We start from the raw sequence: 22,868 nt of genomic DNA on the forward strand, positions 1-22,868 counted from the left end.
ATATATGATACCAGAATTTTTTGAACGTAATATACTTTTAAGTTTAGTATTTGTGTATATAAATATTCTCACAATCTTAATAAAATCGTTCTATTTATTGCATCATTACCTAATTTTTGAAATTTTTAATCATAATTAACTTAATTAGATGCTATTGATTGATTTTCATAGTAGTTATTATTGATAACATGAATAAATTAATTAAAATTGTTTAATTACAAAAAAGTTAATCTGTCTTATTTATTTTATATAACTAATTTCAAATTTTCAAAATTTAAATTTTATTTTGTATAGATAAATTAAATACATCAACCTATATAAGAATATTTCTAAATCAAAATTGATAAAATACATTTAAAGTGATGAATAGACGTATGTAATAATTAATAAATAGTAAGAATTTATTATATATTGATATTAATCAGTTTATAAATCGCAAAAAAAAATTTTATCCTTGCACAGAAAATCGATTTTTACTTGTAACTTTATACATTTTAACGCCTATTTCCTCGATTAAGTAACTGCAAGAATAGTTCAAATATACTGTTTCCAGTCAAAAATTTTAACTAAATCACTTTTAAAATATAATGTATAAAAATATACAGGTTTTAACAATGTAAAAATTCTTAAAATACATTTAAAATTTTAATAATAAATTTTGTATCGGTTAGTTAAAATTAATAAATATTAATATATATTTATTTTATAATAATATCATTAAATATTATAATAAATTATTATTTAAATTTTTAAACTAACTTATGAACCCCCGGATATAGGGATTAATTCCTAAAAATATAATAGAATTATGTATAGATTAATTTTGTTAAGGGTAAATTGCCTTAAAACTTCAATAAAATATTTTTTAAAGTTTGAAATTCCTTTATACTTTAGATTATTATATTAAGAAAGATGATATTTTTTTTAGTTTAAAATAATAATATATTTGAAAGGTTTTATTTCAGTTCTAAGAAAAAAATTATCAACGAATAAGATTTTTATTCATTAGAATTGAAATATAAACTAGAAGAGACATGACAAATTGGAAAACGATAGATTTAGTTATATATAAGAAATAAAAATTATATAGATAGAGTTATAAAATAAATTTTTTAAAGTCAAGAAAAATGTATTCTGTACCATGCTATTTCACATCCATTCATCTGAAGGTAACACAATTATCAGAAACTAGCGATATTGCTAACTTACCCGAGGCAAAGACAGACCAATGTTGTGATCAATCTTGCTGTACAATTACACACCATCATCTTTGTGGAAATAAAAATATATCTTTCTTGCCACTAACTGCGCTTTGTGGAGACATTTTGTTAATTATAACTTCTCCTCGGGCTTTGAAGTTTAATAGCACATCAGGGAACATGTTATAAAAATACCTGATGTGATATATAACAGACGTAAACATTAACAATGGTCATCATTTTGATAATCATTTTCGTACGCTGTAAAAATAAATATAGAAAACGAGCTAGAAACAAAAATAATTATAAATATAGACGTATATATATAAACGATAATTTATCAAAATTTTGAAGCTTTTTTTTTTGTTTTACTGCGTTGTAAAATAATAAAAATGTATATAATAAACGAAAAAATTATGCACCATTAATTGCATTAAAAGGGGAAAAATTATGTAAACTAGTAAAATTGTGAAGAGTTTTGAAAAATAAATGCATTAATTTATTAAATCAAAATCTATTATCATTAATTTACATTTTTTTTAATCTAATAATCTCATAAAGTTTCATAAAGCATTATGATAATGTATATTTTAGACGCATTCATTATAACTTTTCGAAATTGTTAGAATGATGAAATTTAGTATGTAATTTAATAAAATGGAAGACTAATGCAAACTAAATTCGACTAGCTGTCAGTCCTTTTGTAGTTCTGGTTATTATCTTCATTTCTACAAAATTAAAGGTTAGAACGATAATTATGTAAATGTACAACAGTAACGTTTAATAACAACAATGTAAAAGTAAACATTTTAATTTATTTTTTCAGTTGGTAATAAAAATATCGAAGAAAATCTTTGTTATTTACAGTTTCTGACATTAAAAATATCACTGAGTTTATCTTTCAGAGGACTCTACTTATGAACAGATTAAGTAATTCTTAGAATAAGTTATTTCAATAAAGTCGAGTGAAGATGTAAAATTTCATACCTATGCAATAAAATGTCTAATATATTTTCAAAAAGATATATTTATGCGATAAAGAGAGTTTAAAGAGAGATTTACATCATATTTTCACGATATAATATTTTATTTTAGATTAATATTTCATTTATTTTCAACATCTTTGAAACTAGTAAACTTTTATAATACTATTAGATCTTTCAGTTATTAAATATTTATTTTCTTTAAAAGGATATTTCATGAAGTATTATTATTGTATTATTTGTAATAAAAGAGGATAACGATGATTTTTATTGCCTCTCTTATTAAGAAAGTTGTACACGTTTAGTACGTGATAGCTTACCTGCATACTGTTGAATTTCAATTAGGATATAATATAACTTATAGATGTATTAGAAAAGTTTATTAATGGCTATTGTTATTCCGTATAGATAAAACTATTAAAATTGTTTGTATTTTATTACGAACTTAGGTAACTCGGTTTTATTAGTATCGTCCTGTAGAATAATAATTATTGTAATTCGCTTTTAAAGTTCATTTTTTATTAAATTATGTTTAAGTTTAATGTTCCCTTAAAAAGTAAACAAAGAGAGTTATGATTCTGTAATATAAGCTCTTAGTAATATCTTGTTTAAATTAATAAAGAAAAAATAATTGTTAAAAGATTTAATGAGATAAATTTAAAAAAATTAAATTAACTAATAATAAAAGTGCGAAAATTCATTACTTGAAGAAGTAAACAGTAGTAATCTCTCTGCTTGCTTCTTAAAATAAACAAAATGTAATATCTGAAACTTATATAACAGAACTAAAAATAAAATATGGACAAACTGACTAAAATCAGATTTCTCATCGAAAAAAAAAAAAAAAAGTTAAAAATGATAATGATATTAAATTAGAAGTGAAAAGAAAATCAGAGCTAAATATAGAATAAATTATAAATTAGAAATAATTTCGGAAACCATAAAAAGTCGTAATTAGATAAAGAAGAATCCATAAAATATACGAAGGCATCTGCGTTATATATAAGACATCAAACGTAAAATATTCTAATGAAACTGATTGAATATACTGTCTTCTTAAAAATGATTGGCTGAATAAATAAAGTAGGTGGAGTAGGTTTTGCCTACTTTTATTTCTAGAACCAATCATGGTTAACACAGTATTATCTTTAATCTTCGCTAAATTCCTTCATATAATTCTATATTTACATGATTTATATATCATTATAAACACTATTTATATATTTATAACTATTTTTTAAAAATTTAATGTGTAGCAAAGGCAATGAGAAGAATTTAAAAATATGATTAAAAATATTTGTGACGCTAATCAGAAATTAAAACAGTAATTAAAATTTTCAATTAAACTTACTGTACGTTGAATAGAAATTAGTAAATGTAGTTAAAAAATAACAACATCATAGAAAGGAATTAAAAATATAATTTAGAAATTGTAATGATTTTAAGCAGAAATTGAATTTATTTCTTACTTATCAGTAGCGAAAATAATAATATTATTCCTAAGCACGTATTTAAAATAAAATTTAATAGAATTTTTATCAAAAGGAATTTAAATGTGTTTAAAATATAATAATTATTTAAAATATAAATTTAAAGCTTCATTTAAAAATTACATTAAAAGATTGAAAAAGCATTTATCTGATGATTGAAATCATTGATTGATTTAAATAACAGAAATGATTTTGTATACATTACCTTATAATGATACCATTTAAGATATTAATAATTTAAAATAATAATATAAAACATGAATTTAAATTATATTTAAAAATAATAAGTAATATTGAACAAGAAATTAAATATCAATAATAGTAATAATAACTAACTACGAAGCAATAAATTTGTAATAGTTAAACGTAATAATGATGTATTGAACAGTATAGAAAATGTAGTAAAGTGAATTACATAGAAATGTAAAGAAACTAAACTGAAAATAGATTTATACTAAATGCAGGAAGAGTGCTAACTGAAAGTAGACTGAGATAGAATTGAAAGGAACTGAACTGAAAGTAGATTGAGATGAAATGAAAGGAAGTTGAAGTAAAAGTAGATTATATAAGAATATAAACGAAATAAATTAAATGTAAGTTGAACAAGATTATAGCATGAAGTAAACGAAATTGAAGTCGGAAATAAAAAAGAAAAAAAAATTCAGTTATATTTTAATATCGGCCAACGTCAAAGATTAAGATATTAAAGACTTTTCGCATGTAAGAAATAAATTAAGAAATTTCGCTTTACTTTATATATATTTTCTTAGGGAATACGTATCACGATTATACAATCCTCTTCTATATTTAATACATCATTTGCTTCCCCATTCATTTAAGTATTGCTCCTGAATGGGTGGGTCGAGAGAAATACGTGCTGTGCTTACATCTTATAACTTCTATTGTACTAGATTATCGTCACGCGAATAGTTTTGTCACGTTTTATTTCGTGATGTGACAAAACTATCTCACAATCTTCAATTTTAAATTACTGACTGCATGACATATTGTGTTCACGCTTTATATTGTTTTGTCTGCATAAATCTTATTCATTGCTAGAAACTTTGCGTGCCAAACATTTTTGATATGAATAAATGGATTTAAAAAAAGCAAAGATTGTTAAATTGGAATGTGTCTCAATAGTATTTTTATAATTAACAGTTAACGAGATAAGATTTTTATTCAAATTTTTGTGGTAGTATAATGTTATTTTTATCACTTGGGATTCTTGGAAATTTAATCGTGTAAATCTACAAAATAAATTCTAATTAAGATAAGGTATATATTAAGATCTGTATAAAAAAGAATAAATACATATATATATATACTACATGTTTTTTCACGCGTTTTTACAAGAGTTTCGTGCAGCTTGTTTTCGTGTTATACTGGAAAAATTCTAACACACAATTGTTAAAATTTGAATTCACTCTGAAGAAGATACGTTCCGAGTAACAATAAAATATCGTTTTTTTTATGTTTGTAACGAAAAAATAATTTAACTTTATTAATATATGAAATTTAAATGGCAGATATAATATCGAGGGCAAATTCTTTATATAAATATATCCACTACAACACTACCAAACTTCATTAAAACCACTATACTTTTACAGCAATAAACTTTTTTCTACAATAATTTAACGCTAAGATATTAATTACAGAGTTAATTATATCAGTATAATAGTAATTATTACTATCCAAAATGTTATTTTTCAATAATGTCAATCGAAAAATTGAAGAGAAGCGATTATATCCTGCTTCTGTAGTAACACTAACGATTATATACAGAAATGCACATTAATAATTCTCTTTCGTAACAACAGAAACGCAAGCGAACATACATTAGAATAATTATCATCTATTGGTGACGATAATCAATTCGATTATTATCCTAACGACACTTTCCAGAATGTTAACGTAGGAACGTAGCGAAATTCATCAGATCAATATAAGGAAGAAAATAAGAAAAAGAAACTAAAAATAAATTCAGAAACGATCATTTCTATATTTAGTATTTTTTAAAAATTTATATATTATTGATGACAAACAAAAATATTTAAAAAAATTTTCTGTATTAATCATATAGTGATATATATATATATTTCAATTCGTTAAAGTATCCACCTCAGCAAAATATTTGTCACTCTTGACCGTCTCAAACAGCTTTGCTTTGCTCTCAAATCTTTGGCTTGGGTCATTCAATGTAATGCACACAGAAAATATTGATTGTGTCAACTTCATGGGACAAACATGGCGATCGGAATTTTCAACGTAAATCTTCTCGTAAATATTTGTAAATCGTTTTTTAAAACACTTTTTTTTCTTATATTAAAAAATATCATTAACAAAATTCACTAGTGTTTTCTGCCTTATATTTATTTTTAAAGTAATTTTAAAACTAAATATATTCAGAAAAAATACACATACATATATTTAAAAAATTAGAAAATAATTTAAAAAATCACTCTTAGGGGTTTTAGTTTATTATTTTTTCATAGAAACTTTAAAAATAAAGCAAAAATTATCATTAATTAAAGTGATGTGGCAATGTTAAAACACGTTTTAATGATGATTATTCTTTATAATTTCCTTCATTTTCTTAAGTACTGAACCGAATAAAATTAATTGTTGTTTATTCTTCTCGTATTACTTTAATAACAAATATGTATAAAAGCATTTATTAGGATTAGTCAGTAAAATAATTTAGAAAATTTTTCCTTTTAAATGTTATTTAAAAATATAAGTAATACAGTTTATAATATTTCAGTAATATAGATTAAGTTTCGCTTGTTATAAAAATGTGGAATTTTAGCGTAATTAAAAGAACATTTCATGGCTGAAATGAAAATAATAATAAAACATTTAAGTTGTTTCCACTTATATTCAAATTGCTCTTAAACGAAAGATAATTATTTTTGTAAAATTTCCTAAGACTGCTTTCGAGAGTATCTTAGATACTTTTATAAAATTTTGCTAATTATTTTCCTAATGAGACTCTTATCACTTTTAACCTTTGAAAAATATTATATTTATATGTCATTACGAAATTTATTTTTATAAATTTCGAAATGAACTACCACCATTTTACAAATTGTTTTCTTTTCTTTTAATAAAAACTATCAATTACTCTTTGAATAGAAATTAAATACTTTGAATATGAGCAATTATAATACAGATGGCTAATTTTTAAGAATTTTATAAATACTTTATTAATATTTTGAATTTATTGTTGTTATTATTTCTTACTCTTTATACCAATAAATAATCGCTCGCTTATTTCATTTATCAAACGAAATCTCTCTCGATTGGTTTATAAAGATTCAAACTGTCCAATAAAACCATCTAAAAGCAATAACTATAATTTAGTAAAGTACTTAGACACACCTATCTATTCCGGATTGGAAACTTTAAATTTAAACTTACATGATGAAATTGAAAGAAAAACTTAATTTTCTATTTAATTGGTTGATAAAATTTTAATCTACCAATCAGCTTTAAAGATTTTAAATTCTAATTATACATTTGTAAATTTTTAATTTCTTGCTTTATTAACATAAAGCAAGAAATTTATTAATTAATTTGAAATTTTTAAACAACTGAAACCAAAATATTTTTAAATTATTAATAATAACTTATTTTAAATTATTCTTAATTATATATTATTTAAAAAATAAATAAATAAACGTAAATTAAACATGTATGACAACGTGTTATAAACAATAATATATAAAACATTAATTTACATAAAATTAATTATATAATAATAAAATTTACGCCTTAATCGTTAAGAATTAATTAATTTGAATATTAAAATTCCAAGAAGGGGAAAAAGAAAATGAAAATGGAGAAGTTAGAGAGAAAATTAAGATGAATGTGATTTTCCTAAATAAGAATTTTATTATAACCTTAAATTATGATCGAAAATAATTAAAATGTAGGGATTTACTCGAGATGTAGGACATAAAATGTGCAGAATCGATCTTCGAGCCAAAAGCTCTGTCAAAAGCCATTCGATTGCTCTGACCTATAATGAACACAGAAGAGAAAGATAGAAGATACAGAAATTTTATTTCAGATGAAAGTAAAGTATAGGCTCGAGGGAAGGAGCTGTGAAAGAATAACATGAAATAAATAAAATGAGTAATATCAAAATCAAATGAAGGTCGATTGTAAAAGGTCAAATTTAAGAAGATTTAACTTTAATTTTATTTTAATAAAATTTCAGAATGTTAACTTATTTAAATGATATACATTTATGTTAGTTTACAGAAAAGATTTAATAATCTGAAATGAATTTATAATTTCGAAATTTTGTAGTAAAATGGATATTTTTGCATAATTATATAAATTCCCTTAATGATGAAAAGATAATTAAGAGTTATGAAATTAAAATTGGCGTTTGATGTCATTATCATTATGAATAAACCATTTATGTTTTGTTAAAATATATCTTTTTTTCTAAAAAAAATAAAGTGTGTTTTATTGTTATTATTATTATTATTATTTTCTTAACTGGAAATGAAATGACGCGAGTTATTAAATTTCTTAAAGAGATATTGATACAGTTTTAAACTTTGAAATTATTCTGTTAGAAATAATGTTTACTTTAATGGAATTTAGAATTTAAAAGATCCATTAAATTCAATTTAAAGAAGAATTTATTTTCAGAGCATGCAGAACGTATTTTTCCATAAAAATAAACGTTTTCTAAAAAAAAAAAAAATGTTACGGGACAAGAAACAGCGTTTCTGTGTCACTGAAGATAATTTCTTTCCACAGGTGCTGTTGTAGATAGGGAAAATGGGCCAGTAACTATGAAACAGCGATTTGTGGAGCATGGTACAAACGAAGACGACACTAGGAATCATCATGGTGCACATGTTTTGCCATCATTTGATAACACAACAGCACAAAATGTTACAACGCAACTCGGCCAAACCGCTTATCTACATTGCATTGTCAATAATTTAGGTGATAAAACAGTAAGTTCATTTCTCATTTTAAAATATAATAAAATTTTTGAACGTTATCATTCCTCACCCCCAAAAAATTTCCTTTAATCTTATCTACATACATTCATTTTTAAGATAATTCAAGTTTTGTTTTATTAACAAATTTAGAAAGAAAAAAAAATTTAAAATTCAAGATTCGGGTAACTTTATAATGCTATAAAATTCTATGTGAAGAATGTATTACTTTGATAGATTAAAGAAATTTAATGATTTTATAAATATTATAAAGATTAATATATATTAAAGTGGTTTGCTATGTAATTTCACATAATTTCTGTCATTCTAAACATCTGTTTTTGTCAGTATGTCGCATTCTTATTACTTAAGGTATCTTCCACATTAAAGAAAGATGTTAGAAAAGAAAAATATAAAGATTTTCAGAAAAATGTAAAAAAATGCAAATTATCGACTTTCAAATCATCAAATACAAATTAGTACAGCGGTCATCAATCAAATCAAGAAGCATCGAATATCTTTTTTCCTTTTTCTTTTCCCTTTTTCTTAGAGAAAGGATGAGTCGCTGTAGAAAATGAGATCCATCTTCTCTTTTCTCAATTCTGGGAATGCTGGCGCCGTTACTTTGTATAGAAAAATTGCTATTCTTTATTATAACAATAGATAATATTTGATAAGATTTAAATTATATCTTTTTTCAACAATTATTTATTACATAAATCCCTAACTATAACATTGTTTTAACATAGAATAAGTACAGTATATTTTTTTAATTCAAATATTTTATTTTTAAATTTTAAAGTTTGTAAACTTTTATTTTAAGAATAAAATAAAGTAAACAATATATATATATATATATTTATTTATTTATATACAGTTTCTTTTTGTGATTGAAAGCTTTATAGGAAATGAACTCTCACAATTCAAACACCATAGAGAATAAACGCATAGTATGGAATTACAAACATGGGTACATTATATTCTGTTCTGAATGAGTGTCATAAAATATCAAAGGAGGTCGGATATTTCTGTTCAGATAAGGGGACGAATTTTTTTTTATATTTTTTTAGTTCTTTACAGATATCACAATAGACAGAAAGGACAATACTCTTTTAACTTTATTGTTCCCATTGACATCGGTAGTGTGGTATTCTAAACAAAAAGATCATTATGTTACTAGCGAAAAAGAAAAATACAAAAAATTGCATCTATTGTTAATTGAAAAAAGAATCTTAAAAACTCTTTTATTATCATCTGATGACTCTGATTTTAAATAAGGAATTAGTCATATGTTTACCTTATTAGTAAATTGAAGTATTAGAAAAATGAATTATATCATCATAAATATAAAATTGATTTCATATAGGCTTATATTTAAATTACATTGTTTCGAATAAACAAAATAATTACGCGTGTAAATATTAAATATTCTATTTATTTATTTAATAAGAAATTTTAGGATGAACTTATATATTTATTTAACTTAATTATATTTTAAATATGTCTTATGAAAACGAAAATTGATTTTAAAAATATATATATATATATATATTTTCGTTTTCGGTTCTAAAAAAAATTATTAAATTTGTTATTTTGGTTGTTTGATCGTTTCATTTCATTCTAATAAAAACGATTTTTCTTTATTTTATTGAAAAATTCAAAATTCAAAATTCTTAAAAAATTAATATCACTACTTTTGAAGTTAATTTAAAATTGTAAAAAATAAAAATAATGTCATGAGATAGTATTTTTTTGAATTTTCTAAAATAAATACTTATTTATACTACATAAAGTGAATTCATTTTAATATAGATAAACTTCAAAATGTATGAATTTATACAGCATATTTGATCTAAAATTTATATTTTCATCTTAATTTAAATTAAATTTTAATTAGAACAAGTACACCTCATGTAATTATAATTTTCGTACGTTCTGCTTTATATAAAGGTACTTCCACTCAAATAATTCGTTGATTTTATTATCATCGTTAGAATTTCTTCTTGCCATCCTTTACAAATGTTTACATTTATATTTAAAAAAATGGCTTAAACTATGAGAAAATAAAATATAAATAAATTTTCTGTGTTACTTTATTATATTATAGTATAATTAAAGTTATTATCATGTTAAAATTCTTGAAAAATTCTGTTTAAAATTAAGACATTGTAATTAACCTGCTATTCCTGAGATCGATAAATTCTTATAAAGTTTTAAACCGATAATTATTAAAATTATTTAAGAATGACGGCTTAAGTAGATTTATTGAATAATTTTTGCGTGATGAATTCTATAGACATTTTAATAATTTATCTTAATATATTATTAAATTCTATAATTAAGATAATGCTAAATTCATATTTAATCAACTTTGAACTCAAATTAGCCTACGTTAAGTATAAGTCAGAAGTTTAATTTATTCCTATTTTAAAACAATATTAACTTAAACTTCTGCTCTAAAACTTTGTTTTATAGATTTATCTTTATTTAAATATTAGTTATAAAATATACATATAACGTTATTTTATCCTATATTTTTGATAGGAAGCCTCTAGTTTGCTTTATAATCTTATGAGAACTTTGGAACTTTTCTGATAAATTAATGAATTTTAGGCATGATATGTTTTTGTTTTTATGTAAGTCATAAATTTTATGAATATTATTTTATATAATTTAATGTTTTCTGTTTACTGAAATAGGATTTTTGTATATAAGTAACACATAAAAACATCTCTTCGAATGTTCAATAGAAGCTTGCAAAGAATACGTCTCCTTAAATGTGATTTGAAGGAAAATACTTTAAGAAAAAATGATTTATAATTCATTTATACGTCTTATATTAGAATATAAGTTTGATAAATGTACCGAAATTTGATATAAAAAGTTACAAATTTCAAAATGGTAATATAAAACATTTTTTTACAAAATATGGTGCAAATGTTCTAATTTAAATACAAAAATTTCTTCCAAAAAATTGGAATATGGCTGAATCCTTTCACAAATGAAAGGTATTATAATAGTAAAATATCTTCAGATTGAAATCCAAGCGAATTTCAGTTGCATTAGGATGTAAGGATGGATGTGTTGCCCACATATCGTATTTTAAAATAAGAAGCTGTCATATGAGCAAGAAGAGAAATGACACAATGCTTCACTGCCAGATTTTGGAGATAAAATGGGATATTTCTTTTTTTTTATTTTATTTTATTTTTTCTTTCTCCTTTCTTCCAGATTGCGCATATTTTTTAAAATCAAAATACCATCTGTCCTGATAAAATAATGGAAAAATTTATAAATTATTAAGGTGTATAAATTTACATATATTTTATATATTTATATAAACTTAAGATAATTTATTAGGTTTAAAAGTATATGTAAGTTATTAAACTGTTATAAAATCCTTAATTCAAATTTATCTTTTCATCAGAAAGAATCCTTAATATAATAAAGTATTAATTACATTTTATTATCTGCTGAACTATTTACTTTAGTTGATAGTAGCGGTTTTAATAACTTATCTTGCGATAATCTAACAGAATACATCATGTTTCGTCATTAATGTCTCACCTGCTCTATGTATAGACATTATATATATTCAGCTATAATAATTTATGTGATCTTCTCTCTATGTTGAAGCACTAAAGCTAAAATTAGGAGTCATTAGTCAAGTTAGTTCTGGTATCCATAGCAACACTAATTTTCTTTCACAAAGGTAAAATCTAAATTATTTTTTACACGATTACGCAGGTAATCCTATTAACCTCTCATTTGATTTGATTGAGTTTACAGATGAATTAACTAACATATGATGAAAAATTTAATCTTATTTTTAAAAGGAAAATCTTCATTTAATAACAATTCATACTTTTCGAAATGTATTTTTAATCATTTTATTACATTTTAGTTTTTTTTTAAATAAATTAAATTAATTAAACTGATTAAAGTCGCATTCTTTTCGTGATTATTCTAACTTCAAATAACGTAGTATATATTTATTTATATATGTATATATTTTAATTGTGTGAGCTCTGTAAGGATTTTATTTAAGATTTCTTTCTCTTTGTAAAAGTGAAACAAGCCGAATAATGTTGTCTCTCAATTTTTCTGTGCACTGAGAACGTCACCTCTTGTGTCTTTACTGACAAACAACAGACATTGAACCTGCTACACTGTCAAGCTGCAGGTACTTGTTGACAGAATTCTTTCTAAAAAGAAATGGAGAAAATCCACGAATTGCTTCCCAAAAGTCCATTTTACCCGAATCTTTTCCTGTTTGTTGTGGATTAAATACCTATTTCATCACGATTTTTAAAAAAAGAAATTAAAAATCATAAGTATTTTTAAATCTTTTAGAAATGTGAAAATTTATACTGTCCTCTCGTATCGATTTAGCTGGAATTTTGCAATTAAGATAAATATTTAAAATAACGAGACACATGAATTAAAAATATGAAGTATATATATATATTTCGGAGTTCGATTTATTCAAATGTATATTGCTTATCATAATTTAGGCCTGTCTATGGCTTATATATGCTAATTTTACGATTTAATGATTATCTCGAAATATCCATTGTGTTAATGCCAGTAAATAGTTTAATATAACAATGCAATTATTATTAAATTCTGTTTCCCATGATTCTCCTTAATTGATTTCGTTCAATATTTAAGTTATTTTACAAAGAATTTTTCGTGTTTCGTTTACTCTAAGACACTCTTTTTGTATACTTTTATAAAATTCAAAGTGTTTGCTGTGTTCCTTTCTGTTTCTATAATTCTTTTCTGTTTTTGTTCTGTCGTTCTTGATCTTGATGCTTTCTTCTCCATTAAAACACATTCTCTATTCTTCTTGTTTACATACACTACAGGGAACACAATGTTTTTTGAGCCTGTTTCATTCTTTCTTTTCTTACTCTCTGCATGGTGATGCTTTCGACGTCCTAAAATCACTTTTAAATAATTTTACAAAAAATTCTAGCATATTTTTTGTCTATTTTATTCTACTTTAGAGGTTAACGATATTTTTCTTATTATGCAAAAAATTCTTTTCAGTTTTGTTTACTAGAAATCTTAATTAATATCAAATTTTATTTTGTTCTATCGTTTTCCATAGAAAACGACGTCCATTACAGCTTACAAATAGTTCGTTTCGTTTAAAGAATTGCTATTTTTTTAATGTTTAATGCTAATTAACAGTATATTATAATTATAAATTTAATTATAATGTTAATTAAATTAATTACTAAGCATTTTAGATTATATTAAGTAAAGACGTATCATATTTTCTTAAGGGAGGAAAAAATGCAATTTTTTTGGAAAATTTACAAGCATCGATTTTACAGATAAAAATATATTAAAATAAGAAAATTGCATCCTGTAAACGTCAGAATCTAATAATTCATAACTAAAATTGTACCTTCTTGTAAAAATAATGGAAAAGACGGAAAAAACGAAGTCAAATTCAAATTTCTGTAATATAAAATAAATTATCTGTCAAGATATAATCAAACAGGTTAAATTATGGTATGTTATCACTTGAAAATGGGAGGTAGATGATTATTACATGGATTAAAGAAAATTACATGTAAGGAATCATCCGTCAACAAAAATAGAATTTTTAAGACAAAAAAACTACACAGTCGATCAGTAAGTAAGAAGACGACGAAGAAGAAGAAGAAGAGAAGAATAGAATTGATCTTTCAAAATGAACTAATACATCTTTCAAGGAGGTCCATTTGTTACATTACCCTTGGGCATATTAACATGTATCATTGTGCCATTAAGCAGCAATAAAGTACAAGACATAGAATTATCCTGTGAAAGTTGTATCAATCAACGTTACTTTCTAAAGTACAGTTGCGACAGGAACAAATGAATATGCCATTGAAAGACGACATTGCGCGTAAGCTTCCTTACTTCTTAAAGGTGAACAACGAAATAGTTTTGGCAAAGTTTTTCGGTTTAGAAAATGATGTAATTTATTTTCCAATGACATTGTGTGACTTCAAAAATGTGATACTTTTTTGATTTTTGACTAACAAGAATGGTTTCTGCAAGGAATAGAAAAAGAAAGGGGGGGGGGAAAAAGGAATTTATAATCTTAGCATTTAAATGAAGTGATGTCATTCAAGCATGATCTGCTATATAACTTCTCCCTTTAAGAAAAATTCTCATTTATCTTTAATGGGCAGATAGTAAAGTTTGTCAATTCATGTGTGAATATTTAAGAAAATGAAGCTACTAACAAAATTAGCAAAAGTAAGTTTACATTTTCTAATTTATTTATTTAATTTTTTATTTATAAAAACAAAACAAAAAAAAATAACTTTAGTGTTGCAAATATTTAACAAGAATTTTCTTTAAATTTCATTACAAAATAGCAATCTTCGTCACTTAATAATTATTAAAATTATATTTTATTTTAAATATAACTTAATTAATCTTGTTTGATACAAATTAGAATAATTTATAAATGATAATATTACTGTAAATGAAGAATTTTTAATTAATTTACTCGATATTTTTCTTTATAAAATGAACTTATTCAGTAAATTTTAATATATTTTATTAATTTTCTAACAATTATAGATAATTAATATTTTAATTTTATTTAAACACAAAAAAATCTATTTTAGTTTTTTTTTGTAATTTTTAGAAAATTAAACTGCTTTTTTGCAATATTTTCAACGTTACAAGAAATAATTTTATAACATTTTTAACGTTTCTCATAAATTTAATTTCGTTTTTTTTATGATCGATTTTTTTATTTTAATATAATTGTACTCATCATATTATTTTTTAAAATAGTTAAAATATCAACTCCGATATTGGATAAGTTTAATGAAGTGTATTACTTTTTTAATAATTAAAAAAACTGTATAATCAGTTACGGTTATTAAGGCATCTAATGATGTATATTATTTAAAAAACTGAGGAAAAAAATATAAAAATATAAGATAAAAAAACCCCCTCTAGTTTAAAAAAATAATAATAATAAAACTAAGAGACCAAATTTACAACTTTAAAACTTAAACGATTAATATTAAGGTCATCGTTGTCCAAAATATCTTCCTTATTATACATAAAGTAAGCTTAATTCTGCATGAAAGAATTTCGATAACACTCCTTTTTTTTCTTTATTTTTTTTTTATTCTTCTTCTTTTTTTTCTTCTTCTTAAATTCAGTTTCTCTTCTTAGGTTTTGACTCGATTTTTATTGAAAAGAGAAAGCTAATGATAATCATTCTCATGCATCAATGCTATTGTAACCGTTACTCGAAGAATAATTTTCTCGCTTTGCATTGAAAGAGCCAATACGATTTCGACAAGTCGCTTTTGCTTTAATGCCGAAGCGTCGATGTCTGTAGGGAGGTGACAAGCCATTAATTATCTCGCTGTTCCTCAACGAAGTTTTTCTAACACAGGATGCGATCTGTAGGTCGTTGGGATGGTGCCAGCCATTGCTCCATCATTGAGGACAACCATAGTCCGTTAACTGTATATTGCGACAAGTGGTGATTACAGACATTAACAGTAATGGCGACAAGATGAAGAAAACCGATTACTCTATCAGGCTTGCATACTAGCAGATTAGTCATCATTCATTTTTGCTTCCTTTAATTAAAGATACTTAATGCTGGTTGCTGATTAAAATTATTAATGAAATCTTAAAAGTTCAACGGAAACAATTAATTTATTTCTAGTAATTTTGTTATCTTTGATTTCAAAGAGTGTTTACGGAATATTATACATGACATATATATTAAAAAATTAGAGTAAAATTCGATTATGTTTTACCGTCAGCTTTGATATACATTAAATGTAAAAATATCTACTAAACTTTATATAATTAATAAAAGTTTTTAAATAATATTATTTAAGTTTCTAACTTAAAAAGTTAAGAAATTTTTTCCATTGAAAAGAAGTTTAGTAACTAATAGTGTCCTTCGATCTTTTACCTGTAAAAGTATCCAAGAGTTCTTTTTCTTCTTCTACTTCTTTTTATTTGCACAAAGTTCGGTAACTAACAAATCTTTTTTTTTCTTCCTCCACTAACAAAAACTCAGAAGAACACTTTTATTATCAATTGATATATATCTACTATCGAGCAAGAGTCCTTATTTATAACACAATGTTACAAATTTTCTTTGAAAATTCTACCTTTTCATGTGAAATAATACAATAAAAATTTCCAGGATAAAAAAGAAAGTTATACTATATTAAACCGTTATATATATATATATATTTTTTTTTCTCCCCTCCTTTCACTGCCATTGATATATACACATCAGGTGGCTGACTATAGATTGATTTTTTTTCTTTTGAAATATCTCAAGCTAGTGATATAAATGGATAAACAAAAAAGTCTATGGAAATAAAAAAAAGAAACCAATTTACTTTCAACATTCACAGTTTTTCTTTGGTAGTAAGATTCACATTGAGAAGAGGTTTTGATTTTTTCTGTGCAATAAAATATTGTTGAATAGGTAAATTGTATGCTCGTTCACATAAAGCTGAAGTATGTTTCAAAGCAGTATGGAAGGACCTCTTCTTGTTGATATCTCTGCCAGACCATCTGTCTCCGCGATGGTCTGTCCAAGCAGCGAGAAAAAAGATCATCGTGAGACTTTCACTTTTTTTTTATTTTTTTATTTTTCACTTTTACTTTTTTCTCCTTATTTTTCGCTGTTTGAAAATTCGTACTTTCAAAGAAAAGTGATTTTTCTTTTCAGTTCGCACCGGTAAGGATTTTTGAAAGGAAGAAATGAAAAATTTCTTTTGGTTTAATGTGAATATATTTTATATTATTTTTGTAATAAGAATATCTTTTATTTATCTTTTTAAAATTAGATTTTTAATATATTTTAAAATATTTTTCTACATGTTAATTTTCTACATTATTATTGTTATTTTTTTTTCTTTCTGCTGATTTTTCTATAAGAATGCAGTTTAAACTGAATATTAAAAAAAAGAAAATGTTATTAAAGTTAACAAATTGCACATTTATCATTTTCTAATGTTAAATCGAACGTTATTAGATTGATTATAGTTAATAAAAGGAACAATCATCAAATAAACGATTATTGCTTTACGATATCTTTACCTTATCGATAAGCTATGAGGATAACATATCCTCATATAAATGATAATTCCATCATATCCTAAGATAATTCTTATTATTATTATTATTATTTTCTGTGGAAAAATACGTTAATAACCAGAAAGATCATCAAAACATTCTCGTAGAAAAAGGGAAGTAATGAAGATTTCATATAAGTTTAGCCTCGATAGTTGTGCTTTTCTTCGAATTTTTTCCATTGAAAAAGAAGAATAAATACATAAAATACAATTTATTTTATGAATAATTATCACAAAGTAACATTTATTCGTTGTGAAAGTGAAAATTCTGCACGCATTACTTTCATAAATTAAATTATCAGAAAGTTATTATGACAGAAACAGATCTATAAATGGACTTTGATAATTATGTTACTATCATTGATTACTTAATCATAATAGAAAATAACTTTTTGAAACAATCTAACATTAAACTTAATTAAAGTAATGGAATAATTAATTTTTGTTTTATAAGTCTTTAAAGAAAAGTAGTAAAAGACGTAGCTACTTTTTCCCCCTTCCTTCATAAATTTTTCACTTTTAGAATTTTTACTTATTAATTAAAAATTTTAATATTTTTAAAAATTAATTACGATTTAACAGAGTAGAAAATTAATATTTCTAATTACTAAATTTTAATTTATTTTCAATGTGTAATTTAAATAATAAATTTAAATAGAATCAATAAAGCTTAAAATTGTAAACTATAAATAATTTTGTATAGCTTTTGTTATTAGTTATTAAGAGATATTTTTATGATATTATTAGGTGAAGAAATTAAAATTGAATTGAATTTTAAGAAAAATACATTAAAGCCAATTTCTAAAAAAAAATTGTAGAAAGGTAAAAATAACACTATAAATTCAAGAGAGAAAACAGAAAAGAAAAGACGTAGTTTCGAGCATAAGCATTAAATTTTCAAAATTCGGTTTATGAACGTAGAACAAATAACATTTTCTCTTGCCTTTCGGAAGGACACTGATCTGAAAATTTTAGAAATCAGCTTACAGCTGCTCTTCAACTTTACTTGTCTAGTAAAAGTTGTTAAAAATAAATGAACCGACAGCACCTTTATCTCTAGAGACAACAGTTTACTACAACCTCTTTCCATTCCTATCCTTTCCTTTTTTTTTTTTTTTTTTTTCCTTTACACTACTTATTGAAAGTTTTAACACCTTATGTAAAATCGTAAGAATTTATTCATATCAAAGACGTATTTATTATTCTAAGCACAATCATTCTTCACTTCAATAGTAAGACGACATCAATGCAACTGCCAGCTGTCATGATTGTTTGAGAAATGAGCTCGGAGCGTATTTCTAACAGCATTATTTCATATTTTTGACCTGAATTGTGAATAGATTCTCCTATTCTAAACAGTTTTACAATAAAGCCTTCATATAGACCTCAAAATCCGTTAGTGTACAACATATCTTTGTAAAAAAAATAGCGTTTGTAAAAGTTCATACGGATTTTACTCTCCTAATCCTTTGATGCAATCATACTTTATTACTTATCTTTTCTTTCGATATTTTAGCTTTGAAGACGACTAGAATTTTTATTTATTTATTTATTTATTACTTTTTGCAGGAAATAAAGTTAATAACTTCATTTGTTTTTATTTTCCATACATTTTTGACTAATGGTGAAGGTTTCGCTGTGTTAAATTACTGTTTTTATGCCTTCAACTTTCATCTATCATTAAGTTATAATGTATTTGTCATCGGATATGGACCCAACTTCTCTTAAATTAATTATTTAAAGTTTATTCAGTTTTTATTCCTTATTAACCAGTATAACAAAGAATATACTTTATAACTCTTCTAATAAATTACTTTACTTACCGAAAAAAAAAATATATTCATTATTGAATAGAATTTTAAACTATTTACATACTTTTTAAAAAATTATTTTAAGATTTCATAATTAAAATAATTTAAAAATCGAATGAAATATAGCTATATAAATTACTTAAAATATTTTCCAAGTAAAAAAAAAAATTGTATAAAAGAAAGTAGATAATACAGATGAATAAGATGATAGCTGTAGCTGGCATAGCATAGCAAAGTATAGCCAATCGATATAAGTTATCTACGAGAGAATAACCAATACCGTTTGTGGAAACATATTAAATTTATGGTATGTGACTCAACAAATTACGTTTCTGATCTATCATCCTGTCCAGAATGGATATCATCATATCTGAATATTCAAGAATAACAAATTCTATATATATATAGAATTTGTTATTCTTGAATATGTATATTTTTCGGTTTTATTTTTATAAAAATGTATGCAATTTTTTAATTGTATACAACTATTTTCGTCAAGTGTTTTTGGGAATTTTTTTCATGTTTGATTAATTAATAAATTAGTTTTGGAAGAGATGATGTTTTAAAACAATAAAAATTATTTATTTTTATCATACACATTTATATTTTTGTCTATCATAAATTTAGAATAAAATATAAACAAAAGTTTAAAAAATGATTGAATAGTTAAAAAATAATAATAATAATAAATTTTAAAGTAATTTTTTAATTTATTTATTGTCTTAAAAGTTTTACGCATATGTAGAAATGGAAAATGTAATTTACTTTTTAACCTGACAGCAATTTTTAATTCATATTTTAATTTAAATTATCGTAAGGATCAATTTTATACAAAATTGATCGCTGTATACAGTAAAAGAAAAAATTTTTGAATTTAAATCACGTGACTTACAGTCAAGAACGGAAGTTCCTGTATAGTTAATCTGGTCCTCTTACCCTTATGATTTACATATCCGGTTTCGATTTTTATCTGTCTAACTCTGTTCTCGAGATTTACGAAGGACGGACAGACGGACAAACGGACGACAGTGGGAATTTATAGGTCTGTAATTTAAAAAAAAAAAAATAGTATTGATGATAGGAAAATGTTTATCTTTCTACAAGAATTTCCAATTACTTAAATTTTCAATATAATTTTTGATAAGTAGACATTTTAATAATTTTATTTTAAAAACTTTGAAGAAATTTGTAGTTTAAAAGATGAAAAATTGACAATTTGAATACGAGAATTTTACTTATAAGTTCCTATCAATAAATGTCATTTATGTCAAATAACTCATTTAATTTTAAAAGTTGAAAAATTTAACTGATTAAATCACAGTTTTCTAAATTAAATTATCGAAATGGAATGGTGTGAAAGTCGAAGGTTTGTATTCGATCCCAATTCGAAAACATCAATATAGGATGATATTGCTTTGCCAGGATCCAGTCACTCGATACGTTCAAGTGTCAAAACGGTTTACAGTCGTTTTCCTTCTGCAATCAACTTGTTCATATTTCAACGTTTGGATTTGACGGGTTTCCTATTTCTATCTACTGTCAACTGCGGATATTAAAAGACATTTTCAAGGCTTCAGTGATTGTTCCTTTCAAAACTGTTGTTCGAAAGTTGATTTTGTAACAGTATCTATATATATAAAAAGAGTTAATAAAAATAATTTCATACCTAATTCATATGTTAAATTTATAAAGTTATCTTAATAATAATCAATTTTTGTTTACTTTTTTAAAATTTCCTATTGTTAAGATGTTTATATCTCTTGTTCTTCAAATTAAATACTTTATGTCGTGCTCTCAAATTTCACCATTTATTAACATAGAAGGATATACCTAAGTTCCGATGACGATCCTTTTTAATGATGTTTTAGGGGTAAGTTTATCCCCACCATCCTTCCACCCCAAAACCCGATAAGCATAATCAAATATAGAATTTAATTACGAATTGTGTGTATAAATACACTGTGGTGTTGTATGGTGGAGGTATGTGGATGGCATCCCCACCATCTTCCATCCCCAATTTTGAAAAACGTGACTGATAAAAGCGTTAATTAATTTTTAATGTAAATGTTAATTATTTTATTTATTGTATTCATGTAGTAATTATTTCATTATACGAAACCTAAGAGATATTAAAGATTTACTGTACTTTAAAGAATAAATAGAGGAAGAATAAAGGAAAGGAAACTAGAAAAATAATTCAAACCTACTCACTGAGATTTATAAATACGAAATTAAAAATTTACAAAGAAAAACTGTGCGAGATGGAGAGGGGAAGAAAAAAAAACAGAAAGTTTGTACAAACATGCATATATCCGTAAACAAGGACGACAACATCTTAAGTTGAATTCTTAGAGAGATGTAAAGGTGAAACCAGTTAAGATGTTTGTTCAGCACTGTGTTGGAGAATTGTGTGTGATTGCTAGGAATCTTGCAGCTTAAGGACATTGGTGGATCAATAACAAGCCAAAGAAAACGTATTGTTAGATTGCTTGATATCCGTAATAGCAGTGGTGTGGTTTTACGAGTTGAATTCCACATAAGCTATAATCATTTGAAAATAACTTTTTACTTTATTTATTTTTTTCCTTATATAATGTATTAATAAATAAGAATCATGTTAAAATTTTATTATTACATTGGTAAATTGTGCAATGTTTGTAAAATATTAACAATATTATGATAAAAATTTTCTTTATAACACACATAAAATGTCGTAAAATATTTTTATTTAATATAAAAATCTGTGTTTATTAAGGAGAAAGAAGCAAGTTATGGGTTATACGCGTCTCGTCGATACTGGTTTGCTTCCATAACTAAAATCAATTAATTCACTCTATTCATCTAGCTCTGCTAATATTAGCTTTATTTTGCTATTTGTGGCTGTAATCCCTTTTGCCAAATGTTACAAATTAATTAGAATTGTATTCATAATTAAGATTTAGCTAATCTAGAATTAATTCATTTTGGATACTTTCAGACAATCGAAACATTAAAATTTATTAAAATTTCAGTAAAATAATATAAAAATATAATAAAATAATTTAAAAAATTAACTTAGATTTGTCAAATTATAATTGTTATATACGTCATAACAATTTAATGGTAATTGTCTTCCTGTTATATTCGTTCTTGATAGTTAGAAAAATGAACATTTAATTGAATATTTTTAGTAACGAATTAAGTACTTTTAGTTAAAATTATTAATTCTAAATTTATCTTACACGAGTGTAAATTGTACGAGATAATTCATCATTTGTCATTATTCTATTTGTAATTGTTTA

At 23.9% G+C, this 22,868-nt stretch overlaps 1 protein-coding gene across 1 annotated transcript in view; it reads left to right on the forward strand.

The window, feature by feature from the left end:
- LOC136989371 (zwei Ig domain protein zig-8-like) overlaps window positions 1-22,868 on the forward strand; it is a 75,219-nt gene that overhangs the window by 21,299 nt on the left and 31,052 nt on the right. Inside the window, exon 2 of the mRNA XM_067287491.1 lies at window positions 8,452-8,654. Coding sequence (XP_067143592.1) covers window positions 8,452-8,654 — 203 coding nt within the window. The remainder of the gene's footprint in view (window positions 1-8,451; window positions 8,655-22,868) is intronic.

Source organism: Centruroides vittatus, unplaced genomic scaffold (genome assembly GCF_030686945.1).
Source record: "Centruroides vittatus isolate TY-2023 unplaced genomic scaffold, ASM3068694v2 scaffold_490, whole genome shotgun sequence".
In the NCBI taxonomy this organism is placed as follows: domain Eukaryota; kingdom Metazoa; phylum Arthropoda; class Arachnida; order Scorpiones; family Buthidae; genus Centruroides; species Centruroides vittatus.